Source organism: Dasypus novemcinctus, chromosome 15, assembly GCF_030445035.2.
Source record: "Dasypus novemcinctus isolate mDasNov1 chromosome 15, mDasNov1.1.hap2, whole genome shotgun sequence".
Taxonomy (NCBI): Eukaryota; Metazoa; Chordata; class Mammalia; order Cingulata; family Dasypodidae; genus Dasypus; species Dasypus novemcinctus.
In genome coordinates, this window is record NC_080687.1 from 93,072,608 (window position 1) to 93,086,545 (window position 13,938).

General features: G+C 40.7%; 1 protein-coding gene across 4 annotated transcripts in view; it reads right to left on the reverse strand.

The window, feature by feature from the left end:
• Nucleotides 1-538: 538 nt before the first annotated feature.
• The window catches only part of CPB2 (carboxypeptidase B2), a 52,164-nt gene continuing 38,764 nt past the window's right edge, over nt 539-13,938 (reverse strand). For all 4 annotated transcript variants that reach the window (XM_058276659.2, XM_071208274.1, XM_004475435.4 and 1 more), the window contains 4 exons: nt 12,064-12,157; nt 7,018-7,220; nt 4,843-4,930; nt 539-888 (listed from right to left, as the gene is read on the reverse strand). In XM_058276659.2, coding sequence (XP_058132642.1) covers nt 704-888; nt 4,843-4,930; nt 7,018-7,220; nt 12,064-12,157 — 570 coding nt within the window. In that variant the 3' untranslated portion in view covers nt 539-703. The remainder of the gene's footprint in view (nt 889-4,842; nt 4,931-7,017; nt 7,221-12,063; nt 12,158-13,938) is intronic.

Sequence of the window (13,938 nt, forward strand, 5' to 3'; positions counted from 1 at the left end):
GTGGGGCCGAGTCCAAGTGCTCTGAGGTCTCCGTGAGAGGTCTTTGCAGGGGGAACTGGGAGCCGAGAAAGCCGCTTTATTCCAATTTGAAATTGAATTTAAGGGAAAGCATTTCCCCTTTTTATTGCGGAACTTCTTTTTTTTTTTTAGCTATTGTGAATACGCAGCTTGCCGGGTTTGTTGTTCAAAGTACCCACCGCTGTTCATTCATTCGCGCAACAATGTTTATGGAGCGGCTGAGCTGGGGCGGGAGGCCTCGATCCAGTTTTTAGCACCCCTCCCCTTTTTGGGACACAGTCTATTACTGTGGAGCAAACGGAACGGACGGTGGTGTTTTAAAGGCGCAGGCAGAAATATATTGAACTTTTGGAGCAGGAATCTTCATAGGGTCCCTAGAGTTTAACCAATGATCTGCATGAAGCATTATTTAAATTGCTTGATGTGGCTAGATAAACATCTCAATCAAAATTTTAAAAATCATCAGGACCAAGCCCCCCCAAAAATAATAAAATAAAATAGTTTAAAATGTGAATTCGACTCAATTTCAAGGCAGTATTTATTTTGTTCTTTGACAACACCAAGGAAGAGCGAAACCTTTTATCAAAACTGCTGGTGAAACTCGAAAAAGAAACTGGCACAATGACTGGGTCTTGCTGGAATCAGCAAATTAAAATATGGGAGCAAAGTGATAAAATCAAGGGCGTCAAACATTCCTGATGGTGTGCCAAGCTATTTTATAGACAGCGACCATAGCTTCTTTGCAAGTCGGCTTGATATAGCGTGCAGGCAGCAAGAATCCATATTTGCCTGTATCTCGAAGCTCAATTGTAAACGAATATTTGATGCCCAAGTCATAAATCCAGTCATCCGCACCTCCAGGAGCTAGGTCTACAAAAAGGGAAAATAAATTACTTTTTGAGATATAGATTTGAAATTAATATTTTTTCTAAGAGATGAAAATAGCCTTTTTTTTTTTTCTGATTACTAAGTAACCTAAGTTTCTCTTAGAAAATGGGCATTGAAAGAAAAAAAGGTTAAGGAAGAAAGTAAAAATCATCCAAAACCGTACCAACAAACGATAATCACCATTAACATTTCAGTGATTTTTTTTCATTTTTTAGTGCACAGGCATTCACCTATTTTTTTCTCCTTCATAAATGACATCACATTATGCATGCTGTTTTGTAATGTTTCTAACATAATCTCTAATGACCAGCTTTATGTATTGAGTTAAAATCTACTACATAATTTTTAATGATTCCATAGCATCGCAATGTAAAGCTGGATAGAATGACTTAAATCATTTCTTGTTTATTTGAGGGCATCTAATTTTTTCCAATTTTAACTAATATAAACAACTTTACACTGAATGCCCTTGTTTATACATTATTTCTTCAGAATATTCTTTCCTAGAATTGCTAGTCAAAAGGTATGTACTTTTTACAGTTGTGACACATGTTGCCAAGCGGACTCCCAAAGAAATGAACCAATTTACAGCTCCACTTGCCAGGAGTGGATATGCCCACAGTCGGTGTTGGGGATTGAATCATGTCCCCAAAAAGATATGTTCAAGTCTTAATCTGTAGTTCTGTGGATGTGAACCCATTTGTAAATTGGACCTTTGAAGATGTTATTAAATAAGGTGTGGCCAAACAGAAGGAGGGCAGGCCTAAAGCCAATAGGGCTGGAGTCCTTATAGGCAAAGGAAACTGGACACACAAAAAGAAGTCAGCAGCAGCCAGAAATAAGAGAAGCCAGAGACAGGCACTGCCATGGCATGCCATCGCTAGAACATGGCCGACTTTGGAGAAAGTATGGCCTTGCCAGCACCTTGATTTTGGACTCTTAGCCTCCAAAACTGTAAGCCAATAAATTTCTGTTGTTTAAACCAACCAGTGCATAGTATTTGTTTTAACAGCCTGGCAAACTAAGACACCCCACTTCCGCCCCCCATCAGAATTATGTATTTCTGGCAACTTGATAGGTGCAAAGCAATACCCAATTATCTTCATTTGTATTTCTTTGACACCAGTGGGTTGAATATTTGGCTTCATAAGTTTATTGGTCATCTTTATATTTCCCGTCAATTGTTATTTTTCTACTTAGATGTTCATTTTATGGATCATTGAGAAAAGCAACATCTGCATTATTAGACGTGTATATTTATCCATCTGGTAATTCAGCTTTTAACTCAGTTTATGTTAGGGTTTTGAATATTAACCTATTTGACAGAACTGAAATTTATTCTGGAGAAAGATGTGACAGTAATCCAATTAAATTTTTTATCTCAGTAACTTACCAGGTTTTCCAACTCCTTTAACTGAAAAATTTAACATTCTTAACCAGATTGAAATGACTTGTATATCATATACTAGGGTCTCTTTATATACTTGAGGGTCTTCCGGTACCACTATTCCTTTCTATTATCTATTCCAGGCTCAGTTCCATACTGTCTTAATTACAGTACATTTATAATGTGCTTTAATACCTGGGTAGGGCAAGTTTTCTCTTATTTTTCAGGATTATTTAAGCTCTTCAATCAAATTTGTTCTTTCAAATGAAGTTCAAACTCATTTCAATGTTCATTGGGATTGCATTAAATATCAAATCAGTTTGGAAAAACAGACTTTTTAAAAATATTATCCCATTCAAAAACATGGTAGATTTCTCCTTTCAGTCTCTTCTTTTATGCACCCTGGTAAAATTTTCTAGGTCTTTCACGTAGATCCTATGTAGTGTGTGTGTGTGTACATACACACACACACTTATATTTACCAACAAATCCATAGGTGTGTATGTATTTATGTATGTAAATGTGTGTATATGTGTGTGTTGGGAGTAGGATCATTTGTCCATTTTCTTTTCCACATTATTATTGGTATATAAGGAAGTTTTTGCTTCATGTATGTATATTTAATTCATATCAGCCACCTCTTGCAACTTTTTTATTTTTACCATTTTATGTTTATTTCCTGCTGTTTTCCAATCAATTATATAATGTACAAATAATGACAAATTTTGCTTCTTTCTAGTACCTAGCTGTGGATTAATTACAAGGATGTTCCCTGCAGCTTTGTTTGTAACATGAATAATATCCACCAACAGTAGACTGGATAAGCTATTCATTCATTTACTCACTCATCTATTCAGCACGTTTTTCAGATAACCATGCTCAGTACAGCATGTATTCTTCCAGGTATCTTTCTACGCTTTTACATGCAGGCGGAGACACACGCTGAATGAATGAGTGTGTGGGGATGGACTGAATGCACCGCAACAGGAGGTGCTTGTGGAAGCTCCTCCAGCCCTGAAGCCCGGTGGATGGCGATGCTTTGGGGAGCAACAGCAGAGAAGACAGAGGAGCCAAGAAAGCTGTGAGTTTTTAAGGTAAGTTGGCGGTTGCTCTGTGACAGGGCAAGGACTTGGATAAGTAAAGGCGGCAGCGGAACAACATCAACCAGGGACACCAAGAGGCAGAGATTCACCAGGTCGACCAGTCGGGCGCCAGTTTGTTCTGAGATGATTTGGGGTGGTTTGGAGGGTGGGGGGGGGGATGCCACAGGGAAGAGATTCTGGACTCTCCGTTAATAGGGCATCTGGCGCTCAAGTGATTTATCGAACATAGTACAAATGTGACTTCTTTTCTCTCCACGTAGATCATTCCTGTTAAAGGAATCTCTGGACTTGCCTTGGCTGTCATGGCTTTCCACGTGCCATTCCCTCTGCTCTTTCCACACCTTTGTTTGGCATGACCATGCAGGTCTCCCAGAAATGTCACCCACAGAGAGGGACCTTGCCGGACCCCACTAAGCTACACAGCCTCTCCTGCCGGCAGTCGTTCTCAATCCCGTAAACCTCTTTTATTTTCTTCAAAGCACTCTCCGGTGGAATGATTACCATTTTAGTTCTTCTTACCTGGGGTTGGTAGACCTTTTCTATAAAGTGCCAGATAGTAAATGTTTTACGCTTTGTGGGCCACATGGTCTCAGCAGCCAGAGATGACCCGCATGGGGACAGCATGGCTGTGTTCCAGGGAAACCTTAGCTATGGACCTGGAATTTGACTTTCATATCATTCTCACACATCACAAAAGATCATTTTCTTTTGCTTATTTTCTCAACCATTTAAGAAACGCAGAAACCTTTCTCCGCTCTCAGGCATGCAAAAACAGGCAGCAGGCCTATGGACTGGAGTTTACTGACCCCTTCTTGTTTATTTTATTTCCTCTTCTCCCATCTCCCCCTACAGCTTCAAAAGGGCAGAATCTTTGTCTACCATCCCATTGTGGGTGCATAGTAGGCCCTCAATAAATATCTTCCAGCAGAAATCAATTAAAAGTATTTGTTGAGTTTGACACATTCCTACCTCTAGTCAGTGTGGTACACACAACAGACATTCAACTAAGTGTCTTACAAGCTCTTCTCTTGGGCACAAGTTATCACTTAAAGTATCTAAATGGTACTGCATAGATTTGTATAGTGTACAACCTGCGTAACCTCTCATGGGGATCCTGAGTATCTTACACATTCTTTTGGCCTTTCCAAGCCTTCCTGCCTCACTCAAAGAGTATGATCCCAACTCATAATCCCTACTCTAGAGTAGTAAGCATAATTTCTTAAATATCATTTTGGCTTCTTTAAGTAGGTATATTTCTAATGTAGCTGTGCTCAGTACTGTCACAGCTGTTATGCTTCTGTTTCTAATTGTTATAATCCAGTCCTTTTACATGTGACCCTGTTAAAAAGATCCAATTTAGAAAAATTAAATCCGCACTGAAAAGCTAAACACACAGATTTCCTTAGGACCTTATGGTTCTTCAAGATCATCAGAAGCAATACTTACAAAAGCTTTCTGAGCCACTGCCGTGTGTGTACTTGATATTTTTATGAGTTCTCTCAATAGCATGAACTGCTTCACTGGCCACTAGAGACTGGAAGCAACAGGATGTGAAATTTCAGTTAATATGCAGCTTTGAAGCAAGACAGGTAAAAATTTCTAAAAACATACATGAATTGCATCAAATTGTATATGTGAAAAGTAAGGATTTATCTAAAAGGAAAATTAAGAAGAATAAATTAACTAAAAAAAAGATGTTTGCTTTATGGAAATCACCATTGGATGGCTTTAAACATAAACTCTTACAACACATTGAAAATTTTACTTAATATGCAGAAAAATAATGTTCACATGCCTTTTCAGGAATGCGTTTATTATGTAAAATGACATCTAGCTATACTTCAAAGGCAAACTACTTGGAGTTGTTCCATTCCCAGGCAAAATGATCACAGAACTTCCGTAAACAATACACATATTCCTAATGCATGCATGATTCACTTCTTATTTTTCTCACAAGCTCTATTTTATTCTTGTGTAAATGTCTAATCATTTCCAAAGACTCTTCAAATAAGGAAGGTTATTCCCCACCGCCAGGTGTGGAACAGGAAAATCACCAAGTGCCCCGCTCAACCACTTTTGGTTCTAGTTTACCCAGATCTTTCCAGGGGTTGAAATTATCATCACGGTATTCACGGAAACCCTCTTTAAAAACCCAGTGGCGTATCAGTGGCCATTTTGTCATGCCATTTCTTTGGTTCAAAAAACAGTTTTAATGGAACTTGCACTGCCTACAGAAAAAATTACAAATGTATTCTGACCTTCAAACCTCTTCTTGACCCAACCTCATCTACCTCGGGGGGGGGGATCTCACCCACCACTTCCCTCCCCCAGCAAACTCCAGAACGAGCCTTGTGTGGGAAGCATCATCTCCTCAGCTTGGAATGTCCTCCTTTTCCTGTCAGACACAGAAATCTATCTTTCGATGCCTGCCCGAAATTGTATCTGTCCCTTGAGGTCAACAGCGCGGTTTTATTCTTGTTTCTTTAACCTTATGTCACCCCTTACTAGACTGTAAGTTCCTCAAGGACAGGGACTCTGCTATCCCCACCCTTATGCAGTGTTTCCCCCTGAATGAATTAATGAGACCATCCTAGCTATCCCAGTCCGAATTAAGTTGATTTAGGCACTTTGGAATACAGTTATTTGTAACAGTTGTTAATGTCTGCTCTTCCTAATAATAGCCTATTTATTCTCTTAAAGGACAGGGTCTTTACCTAAGGTTTCTTTGCATGTCTCTTGAACACAGTATTTTACATGTTACTCTTAACAAATACTTGTGTTACTAGTAATCCCCAAATAAGGCAAAATCAGACTAACTCTACTTCCAAGGCTTGATAAATATCCTTTCATTTCTTCAGATATAATACAAATAAAGAAGCTTTCAAGCTTTTCCTTGAGAAGTAAACAAAAGATTGCAAGTATCAAGTATATTTATGTTCTAAATGGGCTATTTTCAGAACCCCCAAGTAATCTCTGTCACCAGCAATTGCTAACTCCCCTAATGTGGCTATATTTTATTCTAAGAGAGCCAGAATAAAAGCAAGCAGTAAGAAAACAAGCCGCTACAGAAAGATCAGACCTAGCCTGGAATCAGGCTGTTGCCATCACACTTCCTACAGTCTAGAAGACATGCGGAAGGAGGATTTGGCTGAACCTAGTCCCAGTTCATTAAGAAAGGATGAGTTGTAACATCCTTTGTTATCAACCCAAATATAGAGCATCGAGGACCGAAAAGTGGTGGTGGCAGTGGGTAGCAGATTGCATGGATCTCTTTGAACAGTTTCTCTTGTACAAAAAAAAAGCAGGCTCTTGCCTTAAGGCTGAAATTGGAGGTGCTTTACTAGGACCAAACTCCTAGAGGTTGGAGAGGTCGGCGTACCTGCTATCCCTGCTGCTTTCTTAGACAGCCCACCTGCTGGACTGATGCTCCTGGCCTTGGAATAAGGTCCTCAATGAGCCTTGACCCTGGGCAGGTGACTCTCAGCCAAGTTAGGTCATGACACAAAACATCCGTCCATCTGTCCTCTTAAGGAAAAATGTTTCCCACATGTTTTCGTTTCTGAGCTAAGTAGGGTTTCCTTTATGACATGCTAATGAGAAAAATAATCAAGCACCACTTACAAGTTCCTCATGGTCTTTGGTTTTGCTTCTATTATAGGAGTACGGGAACAGTATATGCTGGGAGTACGAATGCACGCTTATGTACGCTTTAATATGCTTGATATTTCTTCTTAAGAAATCAGCCACCGCCTTCACTTCTGGTTCTGACTCAGGAAAGGGGCCACAGTAGGTTTCCGAGCATGGAGAGCTTGATGCACCTTCCCCTGTGGGGAAATTAATACAGTGGAACTAAGACGGGATGCACGTACTGCTGTAATTTATGATTACCTGACGATTCAGTCTCCTAATATCTATGCTGCAACATCTTTAGATAAATAGATTGAGTAGAGCTCTGTAAATGGCATGTTTCTGACTTCTACTACATGCTGTTTACACTTCATTTGAAATAGGATATTTTTCTGCCCACGTAGCAGCCACTCTGTCGGTCATCCCAGGGGTCACCCATGCTGCCTGAGGGCAGCATCCTGCAACCTTGAGAGAACGACCGAGAGCCTCAGAGATGCCAGTCCTGTCTCCAAACCTGATTGTGAGAAAAAAATGAAGCCTATTTTCATTAATCTGCTCTAAATTTGGATATTGGTAGTTTAAAAATTACCAATTAACACAGCCAAACCTCTCACTCAGGAACTCAGAATATGCAAGTGTAAGTAGCTTCAGTGCTGCTTTTAATTAGCTAAATTGATTGAAGAAATCAAATGGAAGGCTGAAATGTGATGCCAGAATAATGCTTATTCACCACTTTATGTAGTTTCTGTTTATATAAACGTTAATAAGTAAAGTAATGCATTTATACTTTGAATTTATATACATATATTTATACCTTATAGTTATGTTTAATTACTGTATGGTATACTTATATTACACGCCATTTCAGATGGTAGCCTATCCTCCAGTATTTACCTTCTCTGTCCCCAATTCACAGGGTAGACTCCCAGGGATCCGCCTCTGACCTAGGAGATCATTGCCTCCTGGAAAAGCCGACTGGCCCAACATTTAACACTTAACTTTTGTACAGCCAACCTGGGAGTTTGAAATGGAGACTAAGGTTGCAGTGCCAGGCCAGCTGCTCTCTTATACAAAGAAGAGAACAGCAGTTACACCACCAGCCAGCACCCGCGGAGCCCTGGCCGCTGCGAAATGATTCACCTGCAAGAGCTCCGTTAATCCTCCCAGCAACCCTGTGAAGTAAGTACCGTCGTTTCAGCAGATGCAAACTGGACTCTTGGCGACAACCATCCTTCACAATAAGAGGCAAGAGTGGCGTATTCTGAAGCACCCAATCGCTTGATTCTAATCTTGACTTTGCTGTTTAATAGCTATCTGGCCCGGGGCAAAAATTTTTAGGGTACTCTATACCTCCATTTCCTTATTTGAGAAATGGAATCGTGATACATCCTATGGGGATTCAATGAGGCTTCAATGAGCCTCTGCACAGTGCCCGGCACAGAGTGTTCAGCAACTGTGAGGGGCCACTGCCTCTCACCACCACCATCATCATCCTGTGGGTGGGACTCCGTGAAATCCAGTGCCCGTCACAGAGACAACGGGGCCATAAAGGACTCTTAGAGATCCTAACAGGGCCCAGATCCAGTTTCTGAGGCCCAGGTGCATCCCAGGCCTTGATTCCATGGGCTTCTCCGAGCTTGCCCTTCATCAGCTTGCTCAGCTTCCTTCCTTTTATTTGCAACAGAAATGACATTATTTCACCTTCTTCTCCCCATGAGGAAATGTCGTGCTGAACATCCCAGTTCTTTCCTAGTACTTTCTTTTTTATTTTTACCCAATCATGTGATTTAACACATTCTTGAGAGTTAGGATGCCTTTGGCTAACCCCTGCCTTTCCCCCGCTGGTATATAGTTCTAGAAAGTAGAGAGTATTATTGGGAGTGGAGGGGGACAGGCCATGAAAGAGGCGATGCTGTATACGAATCCTCAGACTGGGGGCTAGCCAGTGAAAATACAACACCACACACGCTTGTCACAAACATATTTGAAATTTTCCAGTAGCCTCTTTTTAAAAGTGAAAAAAAGTCAGGTAAAATTAATTTTAGTTATGTATGTTATTTAACCCAGTATGTATAAAATATTATCCTTTCAAATGTAATCAATATAAAAATTATTCATGAGCTATTTTATGTTACTCTTTTCCACGCAGTCTTCAAAACCTTAACCCTAACCCTAACCCTAACCCCAACCCTAACCCTAACCCTAATCCTAACCCTAAACCCAAAAACAAGTCCATTCAGACAAGCCATGTGCCCAGTGCTGGATAGCCACCTGCGACCAGCGCCTAAGGTGCTGGACAGAGCAGCCTTGACTTCTCCTTCTGTCACTGTTATTCTAGTGAGTGCAAGCATTTTAGAGGCAGGAGTCCTGAAGACCCAAGAAACTGGAGTTTGAGATTCTGCCTTGGCATGAAGCACCCGTGTCCATCGGGCAGCTACTTCGTCCCTCTGAGCCTCAGTTTCCTTACTTGTACCAAGAGGGGCTTGGGCTACCAGGTCCACTCAAGGTCAAGCATTCTTTGACCTATTGGCATGGATTCAAGAACGCTATGGACTCATTGGAACAAAAATAAAGGCTTTTCCACTGTATCCCAGGCACAACAACTTTGTAGTTGAACTTGATATTTTAGAAAGTGAGTGGAGCTCCCCTAGGAAGTTTGAGAGCAGAGGTTGTCACAAAGTGCTCCCTTCCCACCCCCAACACACAAATGCAAGATTTTAATACAGGAGAAAGGTAACATGAGCATAAGAATGAACTGATATCTCATGCCCTGTAAATAAGTGAGGTGCCCTTTTAGACTCTTCATATAAAATATCATAAAGGTGCACTCTTACAAGTAGAGACGAGGAAGAGAAGATTTAGTTCTTCCTTCTCATTGCCTTGCTGTTGTCAAGAGATGGTGGGGCACTTGGTCAGAAAAGGGTTCCTGGCAATTACTTCTGTGTTTTATCCCTCTTGCTACATGCTCACTGCTTCTGTTTTTCTGTGCCTGACAGCTGTGAAAGGTAATAACAGAGCATATGCCTAAGAGGGAACTGAAATATTTCCTGATGACTATAACATGAATATATTCTGAAGACTTAGCTGCTTAGGTTAGGTAACACTGGTCACACCACACAAAAAAATTATCAAGTAGAAGTGAGCACTAAAAAGAGCTCGAAGAGAAAATAAGAAGTTCCAAAAGGGAATGTGAAGAGTGATTGTCAGATGCTTAAGAGTTTCAATAAATTTCCGGTCTGTCAACCTGGGTTTATATCCCAGCTCGAACTCTTACTAGCTAGCTAGGTGTCCTTGAGCCAGTAATGAACATTTTTAAGATCCCATCTTCCCAACTATAATAGGTACATTATAAATCCTAGGAAATGAAATATGTAAACTGCCCGGCACTTAGTAACTATTAGCTATATTTATTGAGGTCATATTTTACGTTTGCTGTTGTGTCTCTGACTCTCTGCCCAGTAACCGGTGGCTTCAGCAGCCTTTGAGTACCTTTTTCAACCATCTGAACACCTGAGCCTCATTCTCTGTGTCATAATTAACTGCTCCTTCCTCTGCATCCCTGCCACATCGGCAGCTCTATTAGGGCAACTAAATTCATTTGTGTATTCATTCATTTAATGCTTTCTGAGAACCCACACCAGCTCTTTGCACCCAAGGTGCTTCTAAACTAAAGGAGGAAACTAAGAAAATAAGGTAAGCACTTCATCGGGAGGTTTGATCACACATTCAAAATCACTATTTCCTCCACTCTTCTTTTTTTTAAGGAATTATGTGAGATCACATATATAGGATTGTTAGGGCAAAAGGGGTGGGACGCTGAGGCTGTTTATGGGGTAACAAGTTTTACTCCCTTGTAGTCCCTGAAGAGCCAGCGTGCCCACCTCCAAAACTAGAGATGATCATTGCTCATGGTTAGATTTAGTTTTGTTTTGTCTGCTGCTTCTTAAATGAAGTACTATGATATATAAGCTGGGGCATGGAAGACGAGGAGCAAAAGGATGAACTAAAGTCTACTTCCTTGAGAAAAGAAGCTGTTCTTTTTGGGTTTTGTTTTTTGTTTTTTTAACTCAACTCTATTAAACTTCAAAAAAAAAAAGAAACAACATACAAAAAGGCAGCCCACCAAATTATGCAAGCACCACTTTAAAAAACTCCATCTAGGCACATCTATCCCACACAATCCCCAAAACACACGCAACTGCCTCTCTAATGTTCAGAAAGACAAACAAATTGAGCACAGATTGGTCAAGGACATGACCAAGGTCTCCTTGTTAATGAAGAAAACGAAAAAAAAAAAAGCTTGGTCATAGTCATATCTCATAAAATGAAATCCCATCTTGTTTTTTGACCTTTAGCATTGTTATTATACCATCTTTGCCTTTCTACAAAAATATTACAATATAATTAATTGTAGCCTACAAGTTGCGTTAGTTGTATTTTTCCCATGTACCACCATATTCTTAGTATCTGTAACAGAGGAACATTCTTGAAAGAGGAAATTGTTCTTAAAAGCCTAAATCAATATTTGTGGAGTACATTAACTCATTCAATAAAAAGGTAAATCCTCATTGTGCTAGGTTTATCTTTATATTGTTCATAAAAGGAAGGGCTTTTAAATAAAGTGAATACTCAAAAAATTTTAAAGTGTTTTCAAATCCGTTGGAAAGAAACATTTACCTGTGTAATTGAAAGTGAGAGGTACTCACCAAACCTGGTCTTTGATATCCTAATAATAATGAATGTTATTCACCTATTAGAGTAGGCTCTTCAACTGTCATTTCCATATTCTTTCATATTAACCCAAGAAGGGACCTTAAATAACTCGACCAATTTTTTTATTTTAAAAGATGAGAAAGCAGCAGTCAGGAAAGGTTGGAGTAATTTGCTGATTCTAGTCAATAAATGGACTTTTGAAAAGTTTACTTAAATTATCCCCTGATTCGAGAAGGCGTCCCCTGAAATGCTTCTGAGTGAACGGGCCTCTCCCTGTGAGCATCTTCTGATGAAGAGAGGTGGCTAGAAATAAAGCACACGACATACCACACCAGTGTTTGGAGGCGAAGTTCCTGTTCAGATCTGTTCCGATGCAGCGATTGTTCCCATGAGAAGAACGGTTTTTTCTCCACATTCGATTCTAAATAAACGAAACACCAGCAACTCACAAGGGCGCCCTGTTTTCCGCGGTAGGAAGCATGCCTTCTGACAGCCTAAGCGCCGGCTCGGGCTTGCCTCCTTCCAGCTCCTCTGCCCCTCGCTCCATCCTGTCGCTGTCTACACAGCAGTCCTTCCTCACAGCCCTTGTACATCACCCCAGCTATTTCAGTGTGAACCATTTCGACTTACAAAGTAGCAATTTCGTGGGGCTCCACTAGACTGCTCGTTGGCTCTCTCGTTTATTCCTGTTTCCTTTCAGTTAATCGTAGGCACACTGTCACTGTGGGCTCCTTCTAAGAAAAGCACAACACTTTTCCCTGGGTCTAGGCCCAGGTGAAGACGAGCAGTCACAGTCAGCAGTTTCCGGGCTGTCTGAACTGAGTCTCTCATTTAAAAGCTACAGGAGGTGGGGTGTGAAGCCATGCCCAGCTGGGGGGCACTCGGAGCCTCCTGATACAGCTCTGGTTTTCCAGCAGAAAGCAAATCCCCCATTTGAGTTCTTGGGGTACAAGTGTGATCATGTAAACGGTTGCACAGACTTCATTCAGTCCTAGGGTGGGGATGAGGAGGTGCCCTGTTCCTGCCAACTCTCACCAACCCACCCTGCTTCTCACCCCCGAACTGCGGGGCTTGGCAGCTGCAGGAGCCCTGGGGAGACCATGTTCTAAGCTGCACGGGGCTGACAAGGCAGAGTCCGGGGCCAGGACAGTGGAGGAGTACGAATGTGTCCCGGGCGGCTGAACGCCGCTGTGACTCCCGTGGAGACCTAAGGTCCTCGGACTCTCAGCCATACATGTGACCGTTTAGTGAACACCAAGTATGCGTTAGAGGCTCTGCTAGGTATTTCTCATTCACTGAGTTTAGGATTTTCCCACCTCCACCTACAAATGTTTATTCACAGTATTCCTCTACCTGAAATGACTGTTTTGTTTTATTTTTACCAAGCTCCTTCACTATGTCCCTCTGTTCTGCATATATTACCTCCTCCTTGAAATGATTCCTGTCTAATCCTACGTTTCCAATCATTCCAAATATTCCAATCCCCTTCAGTGTTGATGTGTGCTACTCAAGTAGGTTTTTCTAGACTTATATAAGCTTAGTTATGTTTTTATGTGTCTTTCATTAAATTACGAAAGACCGGGCTTCCTGTTTCTTGAGTAATTTTACCTGAATCATGGTAGTGGTGTACTAGAAATATCACTGATAATGGTTTCAAATACAGACAAGAGTGACCACAAGACTTATGTCGTGATCATGATTGAGTCAGAGGATACTACGGTATAAATTCCCTGTCAGTTGGAATATAATTGTGTTAGATTACAATTCTGTTCAGACTCTTGAAAGACATGATTTTACTAATCAAAACGCTACTCAGGCTGCAGCAGGCCCGCCCTGATCAAGATGACAGAGTAAGAGGCTTCAGAGCTTGAGAGTGGTTGAGATGGGAAAGTTTATGTTGTATAGATTTTCCCACAATTAAAAAAAAAAAAAGAGCAACTAAAGAAAGAGCAACTAAAGAGACAATGACAATTAGGGGAAACATATGGTCCTAGCAGAATCTAATAAGGGATAAGAAAAGGCTCAAATGGACATTATTGGGATATGAAAAAAAATGAAATATAGGCTATAAGATTTATATCAATGTTAAATACATTGAACTTAGTAAATGCACTTAAAATGGTTATGTAATGTTCTTGTTAAGAAATGTACATTGCATTATTCAAGGACCATGATATAAACAACCTACACTCAAGGGCTCAG